Here is a 27,808-nt window from a genome sequence, read left to right on the forward strand (position 1 = left end):
TTCTCAAGTTGCTTTTGGACATGATCTTTATCACAGCAACAGAAAAACAAACTGAGACAGAAGATTCTTTATATCCAACTCATACACAAATAACCACACAAAGAAAGGGTAAGTTACAAATGCTTCCTTTATTACACAAAGCCAGCACTGCTACTAAGTTCAACTGACTGTGCATCTCTACAGTGTTCGGTGCCATGCCTGTGATGTTAACAATCATTTCCAAGTGCTGTTGGGCAGTCCTGTGTCATCCATGGTACCTGCTTCAATTTCACACAGAGCTGGTAAACTGCTCTAGGGATTTGCATCCTACCAGGCCCCATAGGAAACATAATCAACACCCTTCCACAGCCTACTGTACCAGATGCAGCAGTTTTAGAGAAGAAATTACAGATCAAAAGCACCTTGGCTTATCAGTACACTGCTTTGTCATTTTTCATTAATAAAGTAGATTACAATGAAGCCCTAATAATTTGCAATATAATTAGTTGTTGCGAGACACGGAACATTCTCCTGAGGATATACCATGATTTCTAAGACAGAAAGTCACTCTAAGCCGTGTCCCAGCCCAGAGCCTCCTGCTGCAGACACAGGGCGCTTCCTGCATGCCAGCCCCATGCTCTGGTGCTCTGCAAGGTCAGCGTGAATTTTAAGCAGACATGAGTCTGAAACAGTCTCATGACACATCTGATAGAATTTTTTAAGACTGCCTGGCTTAGTCTTACTGCTGTTAGTGTATATTAGGTGTTGTACACATTATAAAGAAAATTATGTCTCATTATTTTAAGTCAAGGAAAAATAGAGAATTTTGGTCAAAATACACGGATTGCAATCACTTTTCTAAACAAAAGAAACAAAGTAACTGCTGAGGTTAGCAAAGATGAGGAGTTCTCGTCACACTGCCTTGTGCTGTTTTGTGAACTGTGTTATTAAAAATCCTGAGCTTAACAAAATTTTTACAAGTCACCTCATGAAAACAGGCATTTGGCCAATAAGAGTTTAATTCCACACCAGTGAGACCTTAGAGGCTGGATTTAGGTAGGGTAGTGTTTGCAGACACTATACAATTTTTAGTTTACTCTAAAAGATGACAAGACAAATTCCTCAGTGAGATCCTGGCCTAATATATTTGCTTTACTTATATAGTGAAAGGATAGTGTTCAGTATGGAAGCTTTCAATTCGTGGCACTGACTGGTGGTCTACACAGGGGATCCTTCAAAGGCTACAATTAAGGAGCCACCTAGCTTTTCAGCAATACAGGTCCGATTGAGGTCTTCTGGCCCATTTGCTTGATACTCATGCTTTATCCCTAGAGAGAAGAACAAATTCTGTTTAGGATTATGCAGCAGCTTATTCATTTCTCTAAGGTACCAAAACTAATTTACAGTCTTACAGAACAGTATCCGATTGCGGGAAGAAATCATGTATAAGCACATGCATCAAAATACTGACCCCGTCAACAAATGTAATGCTGCCTGAAAGCAACCAGAAACACAAGTGGACATGACTCCATCTGTTCAAGTCTAAATCAGCCCAGCTACTGTATGCGGTCAGAAGCCAGGATACCAGTTACTACTGGGGTTCAGGAAGAGGCAGGGGAATGGTACAAGGGAAAGTAAGCATTGAGGAAGGATTTGTGAGCTAGTAACTAGATACAACCCATTGTTCAGTCTGTGAACACATGTTACTAAGGTGGTACTTCAACAAAAAGGCAGGCCAGTAATTTTTTCCTAATTTTTAAAACAAGTAAAAATACAGGGCTAGAGACATGGCTGAATGGTTAAGCGTGCTTATGATTGTCAGAGGACCAGAGATCAGTCCCCAGCACTCACACACAGGATGACTTCCAACCACACAAACCAGCCAGCTGTGACTATGGTGCCCTGGACTCTGAGAGCACCTGCACTCACATGTCAATTGTCAATGAATCTGCACACTGATGCTCATATGAACATATAAAGTAGAAGCTGGGCGGTGGTGGAGAACACCTTTAATCCCAGCACTTGAAAGAGACAGGTGGATGGCCTGTCTGGTCTACAGAGAGAATTTCAGGACAGCCAGGACTATACAAAAAAACCTAGCCTCAAAAAAAAAAAAAAAAAACTAAATAAATAAATAAACAAATAAAAATGCAAGCATGAACTTAAACACTGTGTTGCAGAAAACCAAGTTCTGTGGTTGCATTTCACACCACACATAAGACTGGACATGTAAGCTGTGGCACTGGTGGGCCTGAGGACAATTCTATCGGCACACTGTAGAACTAGCTCACCCAAGGGCTTCCACGCAGCAGGTTCTCTGCACAGAATGTTTTAAAAAGCTGAACAGTTAGTCTACCATTTGACAATCACTTTCCAAACTCTTCTCAAAGCACCACAGGTCAGTTTTTATACAACTCTGGACTAATTTGAGAAAGCCACCGATGAGTCCACAAGACAGGTGACATGGTGACTATCACTTAATATCCCTAAATCAAGTCTTATGTAGCAATTCCCCTTAAGTCTTAGGTTTCATCAAAGTACTGAGCTGAGAAGTCACTGAGCTTCAAGTTATCAGTTGATATTTGTGAGCTTACTCTAGGGCCCCCAAATCAACCTAAAGAACAAAGAACCCACTGAAGAGGACTGGGAAAGGAAGCAGGAATGCCGACTACTTAACTCATTAGAACAAGCTGGGGTGAACCAGTTCTACTCCAGGAATGCAAAAACCAGTCACAGAAAACACACAAAACCAACACTGGGTAAACCATGTAAGCTCTGCTCCCTCAGCTGTTTGGCAATCACAGAGGAGGGGAGGTGGCAGGACACACAAACCAAGCCTCCTGCCCCAGAGCTGAGAGAACGAGGCCCATGAGGTTAAGGCTCTGGCTGAGGTCACACAGCAGTTAGCAAGCTCAGCCCTTGTGCAAGCCTGAGTTTATCCCCCATGCTCTTTCTACCATACCAATGTCTTCTGACTGGAGTCTGGCCAAGGCCACGTCATCCGGACCCCAGGGACCCAGCCGCAAGTCAACCTGCCAGCTCAGGTGAGCGTACTTTCCTTTAGGACTCAATTACCTAAAATCACGCCATTCAACAGTAAAGCTAGAGACAAAAGAATGTCCGCTGCTATGAGTATCTCCTTTCTGCAGCTTTGTCATTGACTATATTCAAAAACAATGAATGACAAACCAACGGATCCCCACCTGTTATGTGAAAAAGTAGTTTAAAACCAGCTGTACAGTGATGTACAGCCAATAGGAAATGGACAGGGTCATGAACGGGGCCAGCAGATACCATGACTTGCCCAAGACAGACGATGCTCCCTTTGCTGCCCTTTGCTTCTAAAGCTCTATGAAGATAATTAGGTGGGCTTTAGAAACAACATCCAGTCCCAACCCTGGGGACCCACTGCACCCATGAAAGCTTCAGAGACGGACGAGTCTAGCTCCTACCTGGAAATTTCTTCTTGATGGCATCCTTCGAGCTTGCATAGATCATTTTACTTTTCAGAGGTGCTTGTTCTGGTGCCCTGGACAGAAAGATGCCAGAGTCACAAAGGCTGCCGTAGAGAAAGTACACCCTCCATCGTCTTAAACACTCCAGTGGAGACGAGCCAGGCCTCAGAATCTAAGTTTTCTACTTCTCATGTCATAAATGGTCACATACAATAACCACAGTGGGAAAAAGGTACCTTTCCCTCCCAAATGCTGGAATGAAAGACTTTTGTCTAAGGCTTAATGTCAAATATTTCAAGACTAGAATAACCAGAAAAGGCCACGTAAATCATCTTAAAATGCTCACTAGCAAACACTGTTCATGGTCTGGAGAGATGGCTCAGCGGTTAAGGTCCCGAGTTCAAATCCCAGCAACCACATGGTGGCTCACAACCATTAGTAATGAGATCTGACACCCTCTTCTGAGATGTCTGAAGACAGCTGCAGTGGACTTATATATAATAAACAAATAAATCTTAAAAAAAAAAAAGAAAAAGAAAAAAGAAAACACTGTTCCGCTGACTCTTTTGCAACAGTGAAAATGCTGTTTCTGTCAGTCATATGTGGCTACACATTGGAAATACAGATACTCATTCAACTAAACAAAGGCAGACCATGCCTGTACTTCCAGCACTAGAAAGGGCTACTGTTGAGTTCCAGACCAGCCTGGGCTATACAAGGAGACCCTGTCTCAAAATATAGATGTTATCTTTTTAACTAATTGAAATTTAAATTAAAAATGAAGTATCCCTATGCAGGTTGGGGGGAACTAACTAGATACTACAGACATAGTAGGACCACAGTGAAGGAGGAATGACATCAACGTCCTGAAAAGAAACAGATGACAAGTGCTTAAGTGAGGAGCGTGGACCCAGCAGAGCGTGCTAGTGCACAGCACGACATGGTGAAGAGGGCCTGCTTTACAGCCGGAACATTGCGGAGAATCAGGGAATTCTGATTTAGAAGCATTATCTTCTAAGAGTCCACAAAATAAACTACCTAAAGTGGCATCCTTTCAAGAAGACAATGTAGCTAAACTCAAGACGGCTTAGACTTTATGAAGACTGTAAACATTTTGACAGTGAATATGAGTAGCTTCAACACAAATTTTTTTTGCGGGGTCTGGAGATACAGTGCTGGAGCCCGTACCTAATACATGTATGGTCCTGGGCTCAACCCCCAACATTGCCAATACCATTCTGATCCCTAAACTGGTTCCCCACGAGTGGGCAGTAGGAGACTGGCTCTCAGTTCTCTAGCGGCTCCATATCCTATGCTCACCACAGGAAGAACATCAGCTCTTCTTTCCTGGACTCCTTGGTCTCAAAGCTGGCGTCATACAAAGCATAGCGACAATCTTTTTCAGGAAGCATTCCAACAAAATGCTTGAAAGGATCAGTTATGGTGGCGCCAACATCTCCCACCAAGATCTCTTTGCCTTCTTCAACGACTATGCACTTTTTGTCTGCACTGAGACAGAAAATGACAGCCTTCTTTCTTTTCTTGATTTCTTCTGGTGTGGAGCATTTCCGAACTTTCATGTCGTAGAAGATGCGACATACTTCATCCGCAACCTGAACTCCTGAGGCCTACAATGAGAAGCAAAAGGGCTTACAACTCTTCTAATTTCAAATATAAAACACTGCATTTTGGCTACAGATTGGCATAGACTTAAAATCTTAGGAGTGTGAGCATTACTGACTCCCGACTAACACACGCTTGTAAGCCATGCCCACCATTAATTATGTGGGGAAATGACTGCAACCGCCCCTCCTCCTAAAATCTCCAAAGGGCTCCTTAAGCAGCTGGGTGGTATCAAGGTCCCTGACCCCATCTGTCTCTTTAGAATAAGGTCTCATGGAGCCCAGGCTGGTTGTCAATGACTGTGTAGTCAAGTGTGACATAGTTTAAGTCTCTCATCTTCCTCTCCCCACCTCTCACGTGCTGAGATTACAGTGTCTGGCAGACACTGTGCTTGTTTAATGCTATGTTTGAGATTGAATCCAAGGCTTCACGCATGCTGGGCAAGTACTCTACTGAATGAGCCTAGCCCTGAATTATGTTTTCCTCACAGGATTCTTAGAGCCTTAGCCGAGATCACCTTCCTAGTCTGTATATTAATAATACCTTGAAAACTTTTACATGAAGCAGAACAGATGGTTTCAGTTTCTTGGCTGGGAAAATTCCAGCCCTATAACATCTCTTTCTTTCTTTCGCTCTCGCTCTCAAAAAACAAAACAAAACAAAAACCAAAACATTATGTAAGTATTTCAAAGCCCTGCTCAGTATTCAGTAACATTAATTGCTTGTCTTTAAATTTAACTCACCATGCGGGGAAAGCTTAGGAAGTACAGTGCAGTCTATGCAAGCCATAAGGACTTGCGTTTGATCCCAAACACCACAGCAAAAGCTGGGCACAGTACTGCACTCCTACTCCCAACCACCTAGAAGACAGCAACCATCAACCACCTATCTCCTGGGGCTGTGGCCTGCCAGCCAGAACTAATCCATAAGCCCTAAGTGAGAGACCTTGTCTCAAAAACAAGAGGGACAGTTTCTGAGAAACATCATCTAAGGATGACCTCTGGCCTCCACCTCTTACCCTCCCCTACCCCCGCCACACACACATAGGCATATTTCTTTTATAAATTATAGATTGAGATTAGAATAAATAAAAATTTTACTGTTAATAATGAAGGCTAACAGTTTAATTTGGGATTATACTAGCCAGAAAAATAATCCTGTCATGATATTAGTTATTATTCTGGATGAGGGGTTTAAACAAGTTTTTGATGCCAAAAGATCTTAAAGCAGTTTTTAATCTTTCTGTCTTCTACTGTCCAACTACCTGTACATAGACACTAACTCCAATATACATCAGTCTGTACTTTTCTAAAGCAAAGATTACAAGCTTAAAAGACTTAATAACATAAAATTACCGATACTCAAAATAACACCAAGTTATATAAGAGCCAAAAAAAGTGCATTTAAAAAGTGAAGAAAGCCTTACAGAATGAGATTTTCAAATCACTAAGAAATTTTTACTCAGAATATATGAAGAATCTTCTCAACTCAGTAACAATAACAACAACAAAAAGAACCAGAAGCACAGGCAGGCAGATCTCTGTGAGTTCAAGGCCAGCCTGGTCTACAGATTAAGTACCAGGACAGCCAGGGCTATGCAAAGAAACCCTGCCTTGAAAAACTGAGAGGTTTGCAGACCAGCCAGTCTAGCAAAACACCCCCCCCCACACACACACACAAATACACACACACACACACACACACACACACGCAGGCATCCCCCCCCCCACACACACACACACGTTATCCATGAACAAATGTTAGTGTGGACAAGCTGTAACCTCACATTGCAGCAACAAAATTGCAAACTCAACCACTTGAGCAATTTTCAAAGAGCTAAACATGGAGTCACCAGATACAGTTCTTTGTATACATAGAAAATAAAAATATCCCCATATAAACAACCATACACAAATGTTCACAGAGCCATTATTCACACAGATGCAAACTGGAAACTACCTCAAAGTCCATTAAGTGAAGAGATTTTAAATGCACTACAGCCACACAATAAAGCAAAAATGAGGAACTGACATGCTACAACATAAATGAACCTCAGAAAACATCACATTCAGAAAAAAATTAAAAAGCCAAAGAGAAAGGACGGCACACAACATGATTCTATTTATATAAAATGTCCCCAAGGCAAATCTGTAAGTAGACCAGTGGTTTCCAGGGCCCAGAGAACTGGAAAGGGACTGACTGCTAAGTGGTAATTTTCTTTTGGGGGTGATGGAAATAAATGCTCTGCAGCAAACTGCTATTTAAGCACACATTCAAGAAGCTAGTGTTCACCTATATCCAATGAAGCAGTTTGATGGCTAAGGCGGGAAGATCACCAGTTCAAGCCCAGCCTGGGTGACATTAGTGAGACTCAGTCACAGAAAGACAAGAGAAAAAGATGCCTGCAAGCATGTAGGGGACTGAGATATAGTGGGAACCTAGTATAGGTTTCTAAGGTAATTTGGCATCCAATCATTGATTGTTAAGAGTGCTACATCCACTCCAATCCTGGCTATCTAGTCCACATCTTCTCAATCTCCTCAAATCCTGCTAACCAAATCCACAGTTTTCATATAGATGCTATTACTGTAAATGAATAGCAGCATATTTTAATACAGTGGCAGTCAGAAAATTAACAGTAGATAGAAAACTAACAAAAACTTCAATATTGCTATACTCATATTCTTATTACCTGTGTATGCTTATTACATTTTTTTTAAAAAAATCAAATTTAAACCTTTTAGTGCTTTAGCAGTATTTTCTGATCCTTGTAAGAAATGGGAAAAAAAGTTCAAATAATATTACCAAGGAAAAACTAGAAACACTTCAATTCCTCTCTAGTCCAGAATAATGTTGATATCTAAGTATTTTTTAAAGATTTTAAAGATTATCTAAGTATTTTATAAAGATTTATTTATTTTCTGCTTATGAGTACACTGTTTATGAGTTGTCTTCAGACACACCAGAAGAAGCTGTCAATCACAATACAGATGGTGGTGAGCCATCATGTGGTTGCTGGGAATTGAACTCAGGACCTTTGGAAGAGCAGTCAGTGCTCTTAACCACTGAGCAATCTCTCCAGCCCTATGTAAGTATTTTTTAACCAACAACCAAGTCTTTCTTTTTAAAATGTTCTATTTAAAATTTATCATTCAGGGCTGAAGAGATGCCTCAGCGGTTAAGAGCAGCACTCTGTCTGCTCTTCAATCCCCAGCAACCACATAGTGGCTCACAACCATCTGTAATGAGATCTGATGCCCTCTTCTGGCATGCAGGTGTACACACAGATATAGCACTCATATAGGTAATAAAATAAGTAAATTTAAAAATAAATAAATCATCCCTATGATGTTTGAATCAATCCACCCCTCCCCCAGCCTCCCATTAAGTTTACTTTCTAACTTCATGTGTTTTTCTTAATAGTCACCATTTAGTGCTTGCCCAATTCTTAGAAGGCAACACTGGAAGCACTGTATTCATTTATTCAACCAATACCTGAATATATCTAAAGTATTTAAGTCTCTCAAATGCAACTTGAAACTGACTTAGGAATCGGTCGTGACCTGTAACTGAAAAGAAAGTAAAACACGATTCTGCAGTTGTGCGTGGCTGGCTCTAACCTGGGCAGAGTGGACCTGTTCTAGCAGAAAGGCTGCCTCTGCTGGTTTCCGGTGAGAAGCGTTATTTCTAAACACCCGTGCTTGAGGAAATGGCCCCTGGAGACAGTGCGGGAGAAGATTTTGAAACATCCATATTAACAAACTATCAACTGCCACAGTGAGGTAGAAAACCAAATCCAAAGACAGATGTGAAGGGGAAATGTCAGGATGGGTCCAAGACAGGGAGGGCCAGGCATCAGGGTGGAAACCGACTACAAAAGGAGACCAGAGGACGGACAGACCAGCCAGTAGAGTACGCCGGCCATGCTAGATAACAGCACTGCGCGCACGAGGGATCAGTGGCCAGGGTCTCCTCCACCAGCAGGCAGGTTCAGGAGTTTGGTGGCATTGGTTAGTTTAAAAACCAACTCAGATGAGCACAGCAGAGATTTCCACATAAAAGGACAGGAGCAGAGTGTGCTATGGAAGGGCATCAGCTATGCTAATTCCAAGTCAAGATGAGGGAACAGGGTTTCCCTGGCAGTGGCAGCGGTACTGAGGCAGCTGTGGGTGCCAACAGGACTCAGCAGCAAGCTCCCTGACAATCCCTGGACTCAAGTCAGGGACGAAGCTGGGGGTGGTGGGCATGCCAATGGTAGTCAGGAGAAAGGTTCCTCTCTCTCCTAAACGTCCACTGCAGTGTTCTAGAGACTGACTACAGTATGGCTCCTCAGGACTGGTACATAATTCTGTACTTTGCCTGTGAAAATAGTAAGAAACCCAGCAGGCAGAATCTATGTTAGATCCAGCTAAATGTATTTTTTAATTGCTATACCTAGGCTCAGTATGTCTAGATGGACTTTAAACAGCAGCAATATGGAAGATATGAACAAATTAACTGTTGCCTGGACCCTTCATGCTTATTTTTATATAGTCAAAGACAAACCCTTTGGGCAAGCAGACAGAGAAAGCACAGAGCAGCTCTCAGAAGCCTGGCCTCACTGCCCAAGCTCCCCACTGCCTCTCCCCGCTGCTCCTCCACTGCCAGCATGCCTCCTGCCCTCAGCAACTCTGACACCTTTTATCCTGATGGCTGAATTAGAAACCAAGTAAAAAGTATAAGTGAGGTGGAAAAGAGACTAAGTAATGATACCTTAAATAATTTTTTCTTAATTGACTGATTTTCTTAATAACTGGGAGGTCAGATTTGACTTTAATGTGCACAGGATCTGACTATTGCTAACATTTAGCCCCCAAAATTTGATAAAATGTTTAATATATGAGTTACTGCTGTATTTACTCCCCCCCCCACACCCCATATTCACCCCTTCAACTGCAAGTTATAACGAAATAATCGAGAAGAGTCCTTTACAAACACCAGTGGCCCAAGTCCAAGGATTTGTGCCACAAACACCTGGCACAAACTACTGGCGCCTTCACAACTTCTTAAACCAAACCACACAAACCGGGCACACAGAAGAAGGTGGCTTGCCTTGGCAGTCTACTGTGAGGACTCACCTGGGTGGCTGTTATCCTAAGACATCAGGGTGAGTCTCTGCACAGGTCGGAGCAATGGTGCGGAGTCACGCTTGTGCATCTCTAACTTGTAAAAAGGCCCTCTGTCCAGGCCTACCCATCCCAGCCTGAGCCTCTTACCTCAGAAGCAATGCCAGGCATGGCCTGCCCGGTACCTTCAAGGAAAGGTGTGAGAGGAAAAGGTCCGCTCCTCTCAGCTTCACTTCCCAGCACTCAATTTAAGACTGAGATGTTTAACTGTTCACAGTCAAGGAGCTGTAAATTTATTAAATGAAGTTAAATCCAGTTCCATTTTAAACTTAAAGTTTGCACAGTTGAAACAATGCAGACTGCTGGAAATCCTCTAAACCAGCAAGTACTGCTGCTGAGCTGGAAGGAACCTGAGAGCAAAACTGCTACCACACGAGCTCTGGCCACCTTAAAAAGCTATAGCACTCACAGCCGAAATTCTCCGAGTTCCACACGAGAACCACTGGAGAAGCCACACTCACTCCCCGCTGCACCACGAGAGCTGCTGCTGACCTTGCCTCAAGCACAGTGCGTTATACGCTTGTCTTACGTCTCCTCTGACAGAATATTTATAAAACTCACCAACTGAGAGAGTATATCAAGCTTCACACAGCATACGGTCTGAACAGTCTCTAGTCACACACAGAACTGTGTCCTGTGCCACCCACCGGACGCAGTCTTGGGAATGGCAGCAGAGCGACCAGCAAGAGCAAGTCTCTCCATTCTGCCACAGGGTGAATGACACTCCTTGAAACTTAGACATGAAATTTTGAGAATTTTTATCAACCACTAAACCGGTCCGATCCTAAACATTATCGTCACTAGCAGCAGCCCCCCTAACCAGAACATAGAAAAAGGGTTCATGTCATACTGCCCAAATCAAGTAGGACCCTCCCTTTGGCTCCATCATTAGAACTCATACACTTTAATCCTAATTTAAGATCAAACAACAACAAATAAAACAACAAAACAGAATAAAAACCATTTAGCTACTTAAGGAAAGTAGGGCCGAGTGGTGGTGGCGCACGCCTATAATCCCAACACTTGGGAGGCAGAGGACAGCCAGGGCTATACAGAGAAACACTGTCTCGAAAAACCAAAAAAAAAAAAAAAAAAAAAAAAGTATTCATTTCTAAAACCCAGTTTTTCTAAGAGTTTACAATATCTGAAAACTGGAACTATTGCACAGCAGACACACAATGGCAAATAAACAAACTAACAGAAAACAGTCAGTGGTTCCTTTTCTACCAGCTTCTTGAAGGCACCGGGGAGTTTCAAACTGGGCCCATGATTCCCTTTCTTTACACCAGGCCTTGCACAGGATCAGCAGAGACAGGAGTAAGTAACAGCTGGGTCGCTAGCTACAAAAGGCTGATGCCTCCCAGCTGTACAGATGATGCACTTCAGCTACAGGGCTCCAGAGCTGACTGAGGGCTGAGCCCTCTAACTCTGCCCCCTACTATGGCTCTACTAGTAGGAGACAATTAGAAAAGACCATAATTCAATCAAGACCACAACAGAAATTTGGGAATTAAATGGGAAGAATGGGGGAAATTAGTGATTCCCTTTAGAACACACACACACACACACCACCTCCCTGACCCTTGACTTTGGAATTCCAGAGTTCATACTCTAGAGAGTATTGTGATCACTCCAGTTAGTCATCCTACTGAGGAGAATAGTGAGCATAATGAAGAAGGCAGACTCCAGGCTACAGTAACGTAGGACCCTAAATAACAGCATCCCTACTCCAGCTGTTTTAGGGAAATGTGTGCCAATAGTAGCCATGCCAGCATTTCTTTGCTACTGTCAAATGTGGTAGCCATCACTGTGGGCTAAAATACTGGAAATACATAATAATGAAAAAAATGCTAATTTGATTTTAATAAATTTAACAAGAAGCACATAAAACTGGCTCAACATTAAAATGTTTGGGGCAATTTTTTATTTAACTTTGTATTACTTTTTTGTGAATTTCATATCAGCACCCCAATTGCACTCACCTCCTCATCCCTTTGTATGCATCCCCCACCTTACAAGCTTCCCCTCACCCACCACTGCACAGCAGACAAGGGCCCACTCCGAGTGCTACAACAGGTAAGGGGCAGGGCGAACTCTCCAGCTCTCCAGACAGGTGGGCAAATTTACAAAGTGTGTTACACGACCCTCAGTCCTGGGAAACAACACACTGCTTTTGTTATGACTCACATCACTTGGAACTTGCTATTATACTATGCAAAAAATTAATAATACATCTAAGGCAAAGATGATATTAAATATATTTGTAACAACTAACCATTTCTGAGGGCAAGGAAGCAATCTTGAGGTAAACAAACTGCTAATGTTCTTTCTTTCTTTCTTTCTTTCTTTCTTTCTTTCTTTCTTTCTTTGAGACAGGGTTTTTCTGTATAGCTCTAATATTTATTTTTGAAACAGGGTTTCATTACATAGTACAGGCTAGCATCAAATTCATAATTATCTTTCTTCAGCAAGAAGAAAAGTACTGGGATTATAGGTTGAACCACCAACCCCTGCCACTGTTTATTAAAAGTACATGTGTTTGTTTTAGAAAACTCAGAGCAATAAAAAGTCAAAGTTTCATGCAAAATGGTTCAACTTATCTAAGCAAAGCCTTTATATATTTTACCCCTTACAGAAGAAGCACTGACTACTGACTGGGAAAGAAGTGAAGTAAGAACTAGAAAAGTCTATGGAGATCGTGAAACACACTTGGCCCAGATCACAAATAACTTGAGGGAGGGAGGGAGGGAGGGAGGGAGGGAGAGAGAGAGAGAGAGAGAGAGAGAGAGAGAGAGAGAGAGAGAGAGAGAGAGAGTTGGCTACACTTGTCTCCTAAGACTGGAACTGGAAATGCTTCACGTTACATCTTTCTCTGCAAAAGAGCAGCAGCATCCTCCTGCAGCATCTCCCAGGTGAGTCAGGGCTGCTCATCCTGCACTGGTAGCTCAAAAGGATGGGTGGAACCACCACACCAAGCCCTGGAATGCAGTGCCTAGCAACGCCATTTAATAAGTGCACACTAATTACTACTATGATTATCTAGAAGATCCAGTTAGAGCTTCTTCAACTCTTTAGTAAACCAGGTTGCCAGTTCTCAGTAAAGCCTTTGGTTATCGGACAAGTTAAAACTTGCATCTGAAACAGGAATTCACTTAGTTATAGATAAAGCAAGATGAGTTTACTAAGCACACTGTGAGGGGCAAAAGGCAGGGCAGTAACGAGAACAGACCATCTGCTCAAACACAGAATCCTTCTTTGTTTCCGGTTCACAAGAACAGTGAACTAAAACAAAACTTAGCATCTGGTAAGTACCATCTCTTTCTTCTCATGAATATTTAGTGGTGTCATTAACTGATAAACAGACATTCAAAGTATGATATGTATACAATGGAATTTTATCTTGCCATGAAAAATAAAATTATAAAATTTGCAAGAAAATAGATCTAGAAACTATTAGGTGAGGTACCCTGACCTCCAAAAACAATATTGCCTGTTCTGGCTCATATATGAATGTTAGCATTTAATGTCCATATATATGCATGAAATTAAAAGTGGGATAATAAAAGGGAGAAAGTGTTGAGGAGGGGCGGGGCACCGAACACATGTGAAATGAAAGCAGAAAGGAGGCTGCTGGTGGTGGAAGGGAACCAAGTCTGGAGACACGATGGAAGGGAAGAGCAAGGTGAGTAAAGTGTGTTTGAAAGTGCCACAGTGAAACCTAATGCTCGGCACACCACAAAAATTAATTAATTAATTAAATACTAGGTGGTTGAATAGCAAAGAAAGGAACCACCACGACTGCCCGACAGGTAAAGGAGCTGGCCACTGAGTCTGACTGACCACCTGAGTTCACTTCATGGAATTCACATGGTGGGAGAAGAGAATGAGTATCTGCAAGCTAAGCTGTCCTCTATCCTCCATGTGTGTCCCATGACAGGTAAATGTGTGCACACACCGAAGGAAAGAAGGAAGGAAGGAAGGAAAATAAATCACTAGCATGGAGCTAAGATGTTTTTAATAGTTTAAAGTTTAATAGGCCTCTTGCAGACGACACAAGTTCAGTTCCCAGGACCCACACAGGGTGGCTCACAAACACCTGGAACCCAGCTTCAGGGAATCCTCTCACCCTCTTCCACTTCCACGAGCACCTGCTCACATGCAGTACACACACGTGCGCGCGCACACACACACACACATCTCTTTTAAAAGCACCTGCTCACATGCAGTACACACGCACACACACACACACACACACACACACACACACACACACACATCTCTTTTAAAAAACAGCAAAGAAAGCTGGGCGTGGTGGTGCACGCCTTTAATTCCAGCACTTGGGAGGCAGAGGCAGGCAGACTTCTGAGTTTGAGGCCAGCCTGGTCTACAAAGTGAGTTCTAGGACAGCCAGAGCTACACAGAGAACCCCAGTCTGGGGGCGGGGGAGGGGGCAAAAAATGCTCAATAAAAAGATGAGTGAGAGTTAATGTTTTAAATGAACTTAATATAAATATATACACATAGTTTTAGTGAACTTTTTACACCTGAGCTGACGATGCTCCCTCCAAACACTACTTAACAAAACCCCCACCCAGAACAAGACATGAGTTGATGGCCAGGGCTGTCTAAAAGGCTCCTAAAACATACAACCTATCGCTGTTGTCCTTGGCTGTCCCTTACTGCTGAAGTGCCATGCATTTCAGAAACAGGGTCCATGCCCCTGAGCTGGAGGTGACTAGAAGCCGTCATGAAAGCAGGGGAGGCACCGACAGTCCTACACAGCTGTAACACCTATGAACCACAGCAACAAACACAATGGCAGGATAACCCTAAGAGTGCACCAGTGGTATGCATACCACCAGCTCTCTAATTGGACCTAAACCCACTGAACAAGAGAGAAACCACACCTGGTACTGGGAACTCAGCTAATTCAGTGCTAGTGAAGTCATGATCTTGAAGAAGAATCTATAACTGGCACTTTATTAAACCAGCACAATCCCCAAGTACAATTTGTCCTTTCAGTTATCAGCTCTCACCTAAACCTGCACCTGCTTCTCGATGTGCTGATGAAGTCTATAGTTACTTCTATTCTTATAGCATTATCTATCTAATACTGCCCTAACTATCTGTTGCTTGACTTCTGCTCTTGACATCTCCCTGAAAGAGTATGAGCTCTTAGTGGGTACTTTTGATGTACTTATGCCTTGCTAGCACCAGACCCAAGACTTTGTACATGCTAAGCAGGCATTCTATCACATGCCTACGTTCCCTGTCTGTTAGTATCTCTATCGCTGTACTCTACCCTACATATCTTTATCAATCCTCTGTCTTAGTTAGGGTTTTACTGCTGTGAACAGACACCATGACTAAGGCAAATCTTATAAAAAACAACATTTAATTGGGGCTGGCTTACAGGTTCAGAGGTTCAGTCCATTATCATCAAGGTGGGAGCATGGCAGCATCCAGGCTATCATGGTGAAGGCAGAGCTGAGAGTTCTACGTCTTCATCCAAAGGCTGCTAGTGGAAAACTGACTTCCAGGCAACCGGGGTGAGAGTCTTAAGCCCATACCCACAGTGACACACCTATTCCAACCAGGTCACACCTATTCTAACAAGGCTACACCTCCAAATGGTGCCACTCCCTGGTCCAAGGATATACAAACCATCACAGCCTCCATCCGCAGCTAGAACTGTGACGCTGCCAACTACATGATTACTTAACCAATAAAAGTTACATAGTATTTGTCTTTAAGCTTGTACATATGTATTTTTAAAAAAAAAAACTGCCTAAAATGTGAGCATTATATTTCACATAGATTCAAGATCAATGCTACATAAGAGATATGAATGTATACACTAATCAACATTCAAGAGCATAACTAAAAAAAAAATCAATATTCTACAAAACACATTTAAAAATTTGTGTGATTTAAGTTGTTTCTACAGGCCCATTTGATCCTGGTGAAAACATTTAAAGACACTACTTAAGCAAAGGTGTCTGCTAGTTTTACCAAGTAGGGAGAATGTTTCATGGATTTCCTAATATTTAAAAGACAGAAATGATTCCCTGTAAAGTCAAGGATAAGGCAGGGACAGGCATTTTGCCTGAATGTGACATCTTACCCAGAGTAGCGTGGCAAGAGAAAGAAGCAAAGGATAACCAAACAGGAGAGGAGGCAAGCATAGTCTGTGTGCAGCAACCAGATTCTCTATATGAAGTCTGACTCTCAGACTGATAAAACTGGTACGTGAATTCGGTTTCAAGATACGAAGATCAATATACAAAGGCAGCAGCATTTTTATATACCGACAGTGAGCTAGTGAACAAAAAAAAAAAGAAAAAGAAAAATCAAGAAAGCAATCCCCACTGCCAAAACAAAAACAACAACAGCAACAAAAAACCCTTACAAGAGACTGGGAAATGAAACTCAGAGATACCTAAGGTGTCCATCAACCTTTCCAGAGCCTTAGCACTACACTATTAAAAAGCAAAAACAAAGCTAAACCCCTTAGACCCACATCTAGCCAAGGGAGTGAACTGACCAGTACCCCAGTACCCCCCAGAGCTGTGTCTCTAGCTGCATATGTAGCAGAGGATGGCCTAGTCAGCCATCATTGGGAAGAGAGGCCCTTGGTCTTGCAAAGATTATATGCCCCAGTACAGGGGAATGCCAAGGCCAGGAAGCAGCGAGCAGGACGGGGGGGGGGGGGGGGGGGAGGTTATAGGGGACTTTCGGGATAGCATTTGAAATGTAAATGAAGAAAATATGTAATAAAAAATTGTTTTGTAAAAAAAAAGTATTTTAGCAAAAATAAAAGACCAGAAGCATCATAATAACTCACATCTCAAAACATACTACCTAGAGAAAATAAACAAAATAGCACGGTGCTAGCATAGAAGCACACACATTCAGACTAACAGAACAGCTTGAGAACCTGCGCCATCACGACAAAAGCACCCAATACCACATTAGAGCAAGGGCAGTCTGTATGCATGGTGCTGGGCACCTCACACACAACGCACAAACTAGACCCTATCTCCCATCACAGATAAATCAAGTCAAGGGCTGGAGAGACGGCTCAGTGGTTACACTGGCTGCTCTTCCAGAGGTCCTGAGTTCAATTCCCAGCGACCACATGGTGGCTCACAACCATGTAGAATGAGATCTGATGCCCTCTTCTGGCCTGCACAGGCAACAAAATAGAGAAACAGGCAAATGGGCAAACAGGTAAATCAAACCAATTAGTTTCTGTACAACAAACAATACAAGAGAGAATAGACAACCTGCAGAGTAGGAAAAAAATATTAATAAACCATTCAACCAACAAGGGATGAATGAGTATGACTATCCAGAAGAAATAAGAGACCCAACAGAAAAATAACAGTAATCTGACTTAAAGGGGGGAGGGAGAGAAGGTTGTTACCCTTTCTCAAAGGGTAAATGACCAATTCTATTAAAAAATGGTATTAGTCAGAAGGGAAATGCAAAGCAAACCATAACCAAGTACCATCTGTCACATTCCTGTTGAAGGCCACCATCAAGAATCGAAATCTATCCATGCTGGCAAGGACACAGAAAAAGGTGAACTGTCACATATCACTGGTAGTAACGTGAACTTAGACAGCATTGTGGAAATTAACATGGAAGTTTCTCAGAGCACTAAAGATAGAACTCCCACAATCTAGTGTCCCACTAGTTAGACATGCAAAGGAAATCAAATCAGCCTAAAAAAGAGATGTCTGGTAAACTCCCGTAGTTATCACGACACTATTCAAAAACCGAGGTGTGAAATCGACTGAGGTCTTCACTGTATCTGACATCACTACTCCACTTTTTCAGACCTGCCTGGAACTCACAATCTTCCTTCTTAGCATCCCAAATGAGGGAACTATGGATGTGTGCCACCACACCTGACATCATTTCTCCTTTTAAAGCAGATCATTTGGGATTTTGCTCCTGGGTTAACATATTCTGGACACTACTCCCTGCTGGATGAATACCTGGCAAGGACTCTTTCCTGTTATTCGGGTTATCAATTCACCCTGTTGTTTCTGCTGTATAGAACACTCAAAGTTACTTTGAGTTGGTAATTTCACAAATCAGACTCTATTTGAAGAAATGATGTGGATGCACAGAAGTTTGAGCACAGATGACATTTCTTTAAGTAAGAAACTTAGATGAGCCAGTGCTATCGTGCGGACCATTAACTGAACCAGCAGTGAAATCGCTGGGGCAGGAGTGAGAATTTGAAGAGCTGAGAAACTCAAGGCATTGTCTATCGACGCGTAGTTCAATGGCCCAGATGAGGATCAGCGGGAGGAAACAGGTCAGACAGCCGCCGTTTCACTTTGATCTCTGCTTCTGGCAGCTGTGGGCAGGGCACTTAACCCACTGTACGTTTCCATCATGACGCTTTTGTCCTGCCAAGGTCTAATGCCATGGAGCCAGGCCATCATGGACACATACCATTAGCCAGAATAGAACTTTCTTCCTTTAAACTACTAAACTCTGCTAGTTTTTCACAACAACAAAAGCTGACATACTAATTTTTCTCCTTTGTCTGCAGAATTTTAGCCAGACATGCCTTTCTGTCCAGGCCCAGACCAAGGTCATCTCTTCTCAAGGTCGTTTGATGAGTCCTCCTGCCGGAAACTCTCTTCATGTAGCTGAATCTCTCAACAAGAAGCATTAGCTTGCCTGGGCCCAGCTAGGCAGAAATCCTTTTTTTTTTTTTTTTTTTTTTCAAATTAAGTAAGTAGTTTTGGCTTTTTCTATGAAGCTGAGGAACAAAACAGCAACTAACCTAAGGCCATAAAGAAAGAGACAAACCAGACTCCAAACACACACTTCTAAGCACTTGGCAGCTTGGCTCAACAGAGGTGGTAGGTAACAGATTTGCTAAGGATGGCATGAGACAAGGTAATACAACGTCTGACAGGTGGGTAACACCTGTAAGCTACCTTGTTCTTTCATAAGTTAGGCCTTTCAGCTTTTTTTTCTATGGTTCACGATGTCTAATAAGTAAATATTACCCAATCTCATGTCACAAAAGCAGAGTGTCTGTATGCCAGAGTCATTTGGACTCTTACCACTGCAATATTGCTTCATCTATCTCTAAGGATTTTCATGAAAAGACTCCAATGGAATTATAGTGTGAATATAAAGGTCAGGTGCTATTCAACTGTTTTAGTGTTTAAACCTCAATTTCCATGGCATTTTTAAAAAGTGAGAACAGGGGTATAAAAATTAAAATATTTCAGCCGGGCAGTAGTGGCGCATGCCTTTAATCCCAGTACTTGGGAGGCAGAGGCAGGCAGATTTCTGAGTTAGAGGCCAGCCTGGTCTACAGAGTGAGTTCCAGGACAGCCAGGGCTACACAGAGAAACTCTGTCTAGAAAGACAAAAAATAAAATATTTCATCTCTATAGGAACTTTCCTGTCAAATTGATAACCAGTATCGTTCCATAACATCTCTGTGAGCTGTAAGAAAGGGACTGAATTGATATGACTATAAGAATGGTACAGTCCGGTGAGTATTATAAAAGAAACTGTCTGGAGAGATGGGTCGTCAATAAAGAGTGCTTCCTTACTGTAAGCTCTTGGGCTGAACCCTCATGGTGGCTTTTAACTGTCTGTCCCTCCACTTTGAGGGATCCAACATTCTCTTTTGGTCATTGGATGCTTCTGCATGCATGTGGTACACATAAACTCACACAGGCGCAGATATACACATACACACAAATAATAAACAGAAATGGACATTCTTCACTAACTCTTAGACATGTCCAGAAGTGCACCGAAAAGCAAAGTGTCAGTATTCAGGCTAACTTCCCAGCACAAACTGAATAAACCAGTTCATAGTGTATATGGCTGTTCCAAAAAGACCACCACTAACCATATACAGTTTAGTGACTCACTTAAATGTGGTTACAAAATTGTATTTTTAAAGTTTATTTTATTTTAATTAACAATTTTAAAATTCTAAATTTCATTGCTAATAATTACTAAGGACAACTAAAAGTAGGTATGAGAAACTACTTTTTAAACTACTGTCGTGGTAGCTAAATACAAGTCCAATATCCCCTATTAATACTTAGATGCTTGCCGGGTGTGGTGGCGCACACCTTTAATCCCAGCACTCGGGAGGCAGAGGCAGGCGGATTTCTGAGTTCGAGGCCAGCCTGGTCTACAGAGTGAGTTCCAGGACAGCCAGAGCTACACAGAGAAACTCTGTCTTGAAAAACCAAAAAAAAAGAAACAAAAAACCAAAAAACAAAAAACCTTAGATGCTTAAGTTCCAAACTGGCTGAGAACTCAAGACTGCCCCTGCCCCTGCCCCCAGAATGCTAGGCTAACAGGTACACAACACCAAAGCCTGAGATGTGCTTTAGTGTAAAATATATACAGAATTTCCAAAAATTAAAATATGTAAAACTTATTATTTTATTTTCTATCAGTCAAATCTGACACAGTATTTTAATAGGGCTAGGGATGGCTTAGTAGAGTGACTGCAGGCATAGGCAAGGTTCTGGGCTGGTATTCAGTGCCACAGATGAGGAATTATAGTGGTTTAAATTTTCACCTTTGTTGTTTTCCTTTTTTTAAGGAGCAATGAGAAAAAAATTTAAATGTATATACATTTCTGTAACAAAATTTCACAACTTGAGAATTTCTGAAAGCTCAATGACTTTATGATCTGCCCAGAAGCAACAAGCTCAATCTTATCTGTGTGTCAGCTATATAACCATTTGAGAATGCTAGCAATTGTATTTTATTAAAATTAAATGATAATTACATCAATAAGCCAACAGAAGAACAATCATTGAAAACTCATTTTTTTCTTTTTCTGTGATAAGGTTAAAAGAGGCACGGCCTATAACATAATATACAAATCTTGAAAGAATCGTCTTCCTTCAGTGAGATCCAAAGGTCAGTCACTGTCACCAACATAGGTGCTGTGCTAGGAGTGAAATCTCCATTTCTCAGGCGCTCTTTTATGTCTGACTGTAGTAGTGGAGGGCTAGACTCTTACATACCTTCATTTCAACTAGACACTTAAATTGTTTTTGTTGTTTTTAACATTATTAAAATGTAATTTTTAAATCTTAAGATAACACAGAAAATTAAATAATCAGGTTAGCAACATGTAAGCATGTCTAGTGGCAATGTCAGCCACTAAGAGATTAGTTTGGTATTAGAGTTACGAATCACTAGAGATTAAAAGCTGAATTCAACGGGATCCGATGCATCTAACTACATTTGTTCAAAGGATTGCTGGGTTGAATAAACCTGATAATAGGTTTCTAACTCTACACCTTTCACAGCAAAATGTTACGGTCAGAAAAAAAAAAAAGGTACGAGTTCAGAAGCGTAATTCTAAGTGAGAAGCTGTCACTGTAAGAGCATGACAAAGAGCATACGGAAGCACACGAAATCCTAGTGTGGGATACCAGCCTTTCAATAAGCTTTCATGAACAATCCGAAGGGGAAGAGGCCTGTGGCAGTAATAATCCCATGTTTTGTGTTCTGCGGTTTGCACATACAATCAGCAAACTGTACACTAAGAACAGGCTGAATCACTCAGAGCAGACCAGGGCCTGCGGTTCTTTGGAATTGGAGTTATATAGGGTGGCTGTGTGCCACCCAATGAGGGTACTGGGAACTGAACCTGGGTCCTCTGTCAGCACAGCAAGTGCTCTTCATTACTGACCTGTATCTGGCTAACTGAACTTCCCAGGATGAAGAGACAGGTATAGAATAGAGGAGACTAATCTCTGTAGCCCCTGGCTAAGAAAGAACTATTCTGACCAGAAGCTGAAAATGGCAGGGGAAATAAAAGGCGCATTTGTCTTCTGTGATTTAGCAGTTTAAGATGCCTGGAAAGGGGGCTGGCGAGATGGCTCAGCGGTTAAGAGCACTGACTGCTGTTCTTCCAGAGGTCCTGAGTTCAATTCCCAGGAACCACATGATGGCTCACAGCCAATCTGTGTCTGAAGACAGTGACAGTGTACTCACATAAATAAATAAATCTTTAAAAAAAGATGTCTAGAAAGACACAACATGGAAGAATTACTAGTCCACAGTGTTAGAATCCAGCAGTGACAACCATATTCAGGTTGAATTTTTTTTTTTTTTTGGTCAGTACTAGATTGTACAGCTCGGATGAAGTCAGGTTCACAGGTGTATCATATATATAAAAGCTGCTGCCTATCTGATGTGGAGCATGCTGGTTACCTTGCTTACCTAGCATCATGTGATGAGGCTTTTAGGGTCTATGCCCAGCCTCAATTAAAAAAAAAAAAGTACACGCACACACACACCCTAGTCAAACATAGAAACCATCTTCTATACATCAGATAGGCAAGAGACTTAAGGCTCATGTAAGGTAAAAAGAAATATAAAGAGGTTGTGCCAGTTATTTCTACCAGCTGGGGATCAAGTGTTCAAACACATGAGCTCATGAGGGGCAATCTCTTATTCAAGCCACCAAAAGGTTATAGATACAACACCAAGTCAGACATACCAGCAGAACAGAGAATGCATATAAGAGTCTGTGTGTTTATACCAAGAGACACACAAACAGGAACAAGACAAAGAATACATAATAATGTTAAATCAACTATGGTGAAAAGTTTAAACAGATAAACCAACTGGAGAAATGTTAAAATGTCCAGTAATAGAGGGGCGAATAAACATGTACAGTTTTACAGTAGAATAATAAATATTCAGTAGTTCAATCCAGCACCCTGGGCTGCTAAAGTGGCTCAGAGTAAAGGCATATGCCCACCAAATCTGAGGACCGAAGTTCGTTGCTCAGGACCCACATGGTAGAAGGAGAGAACCAACTCCACCCAGTTGATCTCTGACTGCTACAAGTAGATCTCTGCAAGCTTGGGTAGGAACACAGTGAAGTAAGTAATGTAAGCCGGGTGGTGGTGGTGGATCTCTGAGTTCGAGGCCAGTCTTGTCTACAGAGTGAGTTCCAGGACAGCCAGGGCTAGCTATGCAGAGACACACTGTCTCAAGCCCCCCTTCCTCACCCCCAAATTAAGTAAATGTAATAAAAATCAACACCCTCCCCAAAAGAATACAAGATTTATTTATTTATTTATTTATTTATTTATTTATTTATTTATTTATTATATGTGAGTACACTGTAGCTGTCTTAAGACACACCAGAAGAGGGCGTCAGATCCCGTCACAGATGGTTGTGAGCCACCATGTGGTTGCTGGGATTTGAACTCCGGACCTTTGGAAGATAAGTCGGGTGCTCTTACCCACTGAGCCATCTCACCAGCCCCAAGAACACAAGATTTTTTAAAAGCTGAAAGGGGCTAAGCAAGTACAGCATATATATGATATATATGATATATATATGTGTGTGTATATATACATATATACATATATATATATCATATAAAATGTAACACATTAGTGCAGCATGAATTAAGAATGCATGCATGTACAATCAAAGCATGGAACGTGAAGGGGCTGAAGAGACGGCCCAGTCAGCAGTTAAGAGCACTTACTGCTCTTTGCAGAGAGCCTGAGGTCAATTCCACACGGGAACTCACAACCATCCAGTTCTAAGGGATCTGATGCCCTCTTCTGACCTCCACGGGCACCACACACACACACACACACACACACACACACACACACGGTACACAGACTTACAGGTAGGTAAAGCATCCACACACATAAAGAAATTACCAAAAAAAAAAAAAAAAAAAAAAAAAGCCTAACAGTACCAAAGAATAAAATCTATCACCTTTAGGTGACGACGGAGAACTGGACCTGAACCCTCTGGAAAGCACTGGTGGCTGAGAAATCCACCTCCATTCTGTGTTCTGGGAAAGAGATCACAGGAAGAGGCAGGCACATATCTATAGGTCTGAGGCTAGTCTGGGTTAGCAGAGAGCCCATTTCAATTACAAAAACAAGAAGGAAAGAGGGCAGGAAAGGCCCACTGTACTTTTTCATGTCCTCCCTCAGGACTCCCTGGGTTATCCGCCAAGGTTCTCATTCTTTTTCTTAGAGAAGTTTCTCCATATGAAACTTCTTTGAATTTGCAACATCCTGAACGAAATCGTTTCCTTTAATGAGCCAATGCTGTAAGATCTTTGATGCGAGAGTGTGACCCTCTTAAGGGAAGGAAAAGACTAACCAGGTAGAGGATGGACATTCAGCTTCGGTGATAACACCCAAAACTGTCAACTTTTTTTTTTTTGATAAAAGGGATCATTATCCTATATACTTTACTACTTAACTCTTCAAAATTACTAATTTTAAAGATTGATGTAAAAGAAGGAAAAGTGATTTGCAGGCAGTCTGGATCCCTTCAGGCAGAGGTTCTCAGCCTTCCTAATGCTTCCTTTAACACAGTTCCTCAGGTTATGACATTCCACCACCATAACATTATTTTGGTTGATACTTCAAAACTGTAATTTTGCTACTGTTACAAACTGCAAAGTAACTATCTGATATGCAAACTACCACCCCTCAAAAGGGTTTTACCATCCAAAAGCAGTCTCAAGAATGGCTGCTCTACAATCTCCTTTTTCATGGTAAAAGGGCCACAAAGAACGTGGTGGTCCATGCCTTTAATCCCAGCATTTGGGAGGCAGAGGCAGGTAGGGCTGAGTTTGAAGGCAGCATGGTCTACAGATTAAGTTCCAGGATGGCCAGGGCTACACAGAGAAACCCTGTCTCAAAAAGCAAAGTATGCCCAACCTATTTAGCTGAATTGTTAAAAGTATTTTTTCCTAATTACCAAGTAGTAGAGTACAGTAGTAATCCAGTCCAGGTCAGTTAGCTCAGTTTGTCGGAGCAGAGTCCCATCTATGTTAAGTGAATGGTTAGATTAAGGCATATGCCTTAACTCTAGTTCAAGGCAAAACGACAGCCTTACTTTCCAGAGGGCCATAAAACTATGCTGCAAATGCATTCCTTGGTTAAAGAAAAGACGAGCCAAATCTACCTGCGATGTGCCAAGCTGTACCCAGTAGAACTGAGCAAATACGCCTAGGAATTTTATAGCGGGCTGGTCATCTTTGCACATATGAGGAAGCTGACACACCCAGTACACACACAGAAATTTTGTTTGCCATGTGCAAACAGAAGATACACTTCCCTCCTGTGGAAAGGGGCTTTTATAGAAACATTTATTGTGATTATTTTGTAGTGAGACATTTGAAAACATGACATCTCATTTTTCTAATTTCAATTTCCTTTATTCCAACTGCTTCTAGAAGACATAATGAGTACCGGGAAGTAATTCTTCTAATTTAAAACAAGCCCATAAGTAGTTAAACTTTAATCTTCCCATTACCATCCCAAAAAGAGGAAAGGGGGGAGGGGGTAACTAAACGTAGTACTCAGGAGTCTGAGAGAGGAGAATGCCAGGCCACTCTGGCCTATACCAAGGCCCCAACTCAAATATAAAAATACAAAACCAGTGTAGGTCTTGACACCCATAATCCTAGCACCTGCATCGCCTCAAGTTCAAGTCCAGCTTGGGCTTCACAGTGAGTTCCGTGTGGTTCTGAATTACAGAATAAGATCCTGCCTCAGCAGCCTACTATCAAATGTAAAAAGGTTTCAAATACAGAAAGTGCTAGATTCTGAGATAATAAAGGAAAATCTCTCAATCTCTCCCTTCGTCCCACCCCCCATTCTCTAATAGCTGGACTGAATAGAGATCTTCTGTGCTTATAAAACCAAACATAGTAAAGTCTGTGTTCTAAATTCTTCATTCTTAAAACATATCCAGAACTGGCGAACTGGGGAACTGGCTCAGCAGGTGAAAGCACTTGCCAGGCAAGTCTGACAACCTAAGTTCAATTCCCAGAACCCACAGTGAAAGGAAAACTGGCTCAGCAAAGCACCGTGGCACTCCCGTACCCAAGTCCTCAGACCATAATAAATATATCAGTACTTGGATGTAAGAATGAACCCACCTTTAGTTTTTATTTTTGTCTCCCCCAAGTACCAGGAGATCCAACAGACTCTATTTTCATTTTATTTGAATGTACACCGAACAAAAAGTTAAGCTTTAAAGCCAAGCTTTTACACGTTTAGAATGTTTGGCCCTATTTTAAATACTTTTGCATTCTCAACTAAAAGAAGACTGGAGAGCAAACACCAGTTCACTTTATCACACCGAGTGCTCAAATTTAGGAGTTTTATCAGCACTCAAAACCTTTAGATTTAGTCTTTACTATAAATCAACATATACATACACTTAAAATCTTGCTGAGGTTCAACAGACTTCAGGGCCTGAAAGATTTGTAGCTCATAGCATTAAACCCAAACATGACTTAATATCAAGGCACAGCTAAGCATGGTCCGTTTTCAAGAAAACTATCCATTTAATCTAATGAGCCAGCCTGCACCTGCAAGCCAGTTGCTATATCCTAAGAAAAAAACCAAAGTTGTTATTCAGTGAAAACACTCTGTAGACAGATAAGTGGGTACCAACTGTTTCCCGGCGCACAGATGTAGCAACAGGATAGTATTTCTAGCAGTGAGGCAAGGCCTTGCCAGCAAATCATTGACCAAAAATGGTAACAATGTGCAGACTACAGTGACAAAATGTTCCACCTGATCGCCCAGTTGAGATACTGTTTTACAACCGATTTGAGTAATACTTTAGAGGTAGAGAAGTTTGTAAATTAAGCAAAATCTCTACCATCTCAATACAACGAATGTTTCTCTTTTTAAAGGGCTGGAGTAATAATTACACGGGCTTTCTGAAAGTTTTTAAATTTGTATCAGAAAGGCAACAACATCCTGTCCAGGACTTGCACCCAAAGTTGTGGTAAAGCCTTGTTCTCAGGTAAAGGCAAATTTCTAGCATGGATGAATGGACCCGGCAGGGAAGGGTTAAAAGAGCCACTGCCAAGCTTGACAAGCCCAACGAGAGTGCCACTGAAGCTGATTGCCAGATACGACAAACAAAGCCACGGCAAGGCCACCCGGTTCTTAATCACGCTCACTAGCAATTACTCCGCCCTCTAGAGTGTTCAATAAAATCCTTCTTTTCCTTCTCAGTAGAAAGGGCTGGAAAAGCTCACGGGTCACCGAGCTGGCCTTGGAGAAAACCGCGCCCACACGGACGGTCTCAGGTTCGGCAGCCCATCCCGGGGATCTACCGACTTCGGGATCGAAGGCAGCGAGGCCGGGCCGAAGAGGATCCCGGGCGGCGGCCTGGAGCGGTGGGCAAGATGCCGCCCGGGAGCTACCTTGGAACCGACCCCTCCCTTAGCGCACGCCCGAGGATCACTCACCATGTTCGCTGGGGCGGACTTCGGGAGGAGAGCTAGGAGCCTGACGGCAAACTCTGTGCACCTTCGTCCTCGGGGTAGCAAAAGCAGGAGAGGAGGCGCAGGGCGGACGCCGCAGCTCGAGCTTATTAAGGGCGGGCACCCGTTCCAGCCAGACTGCGGCTGCGCGCGCCCCTCGCTCCGCCCACCGTTGCTACGCAACAGGCCGGCCTCCCCAGACAGGCTCCACCCAGGAGTCCCAATAGTCTCCAGACAACTGGAAACCCCGCTCCAGTTAAGGGGAGTGCATGGGTTCCCC

At 42.3% G+C, this 27,808-nt stretch overlaps 1 protein-coding gene across 1 annotated transcript; it reads right to left on the reverse strand.

Moving 5' to 3' along the window:
- Positions 1-109: 109 nt before the first annotated feature.
- Dstn (destrin, actin depolymerizing factor) lies at positions 110-27,808 on the reverse strand. The gene is made up of 4 exons (XM_021149767.3): positions 27,514-27,808; positions 4,755-5,062; positions 3,432-3,508; positions 110-1,307 (listed from the first exon to the last, which is right to left on the reverse strand). Exons 1-4 carry the CDS (start codon positions 27,514-27,516, stop codon positions 1,198-1,200), a joined length of 498 nt encoding a protein of 165 aa, XP_021005426.1. The 5' UTR covers positions 27,517-27,808; the 3' UTR covers positions 110-1,197.

Source organism: Mus caroli, unplaced genomic scaffold (assembly GCF_978045245.1).
Source record: "Mus caroli unplaced genomic scaffold, Mus_caroli_1 scaffold_2, whole genome shotgun sequence".
Classification (NCBI taxonomy): domain Eukaryota; kingdom Metazoa; phylum Chordata; class Mammalia; order Rodentia; family Muridae; genus Mus; species Mus caroli.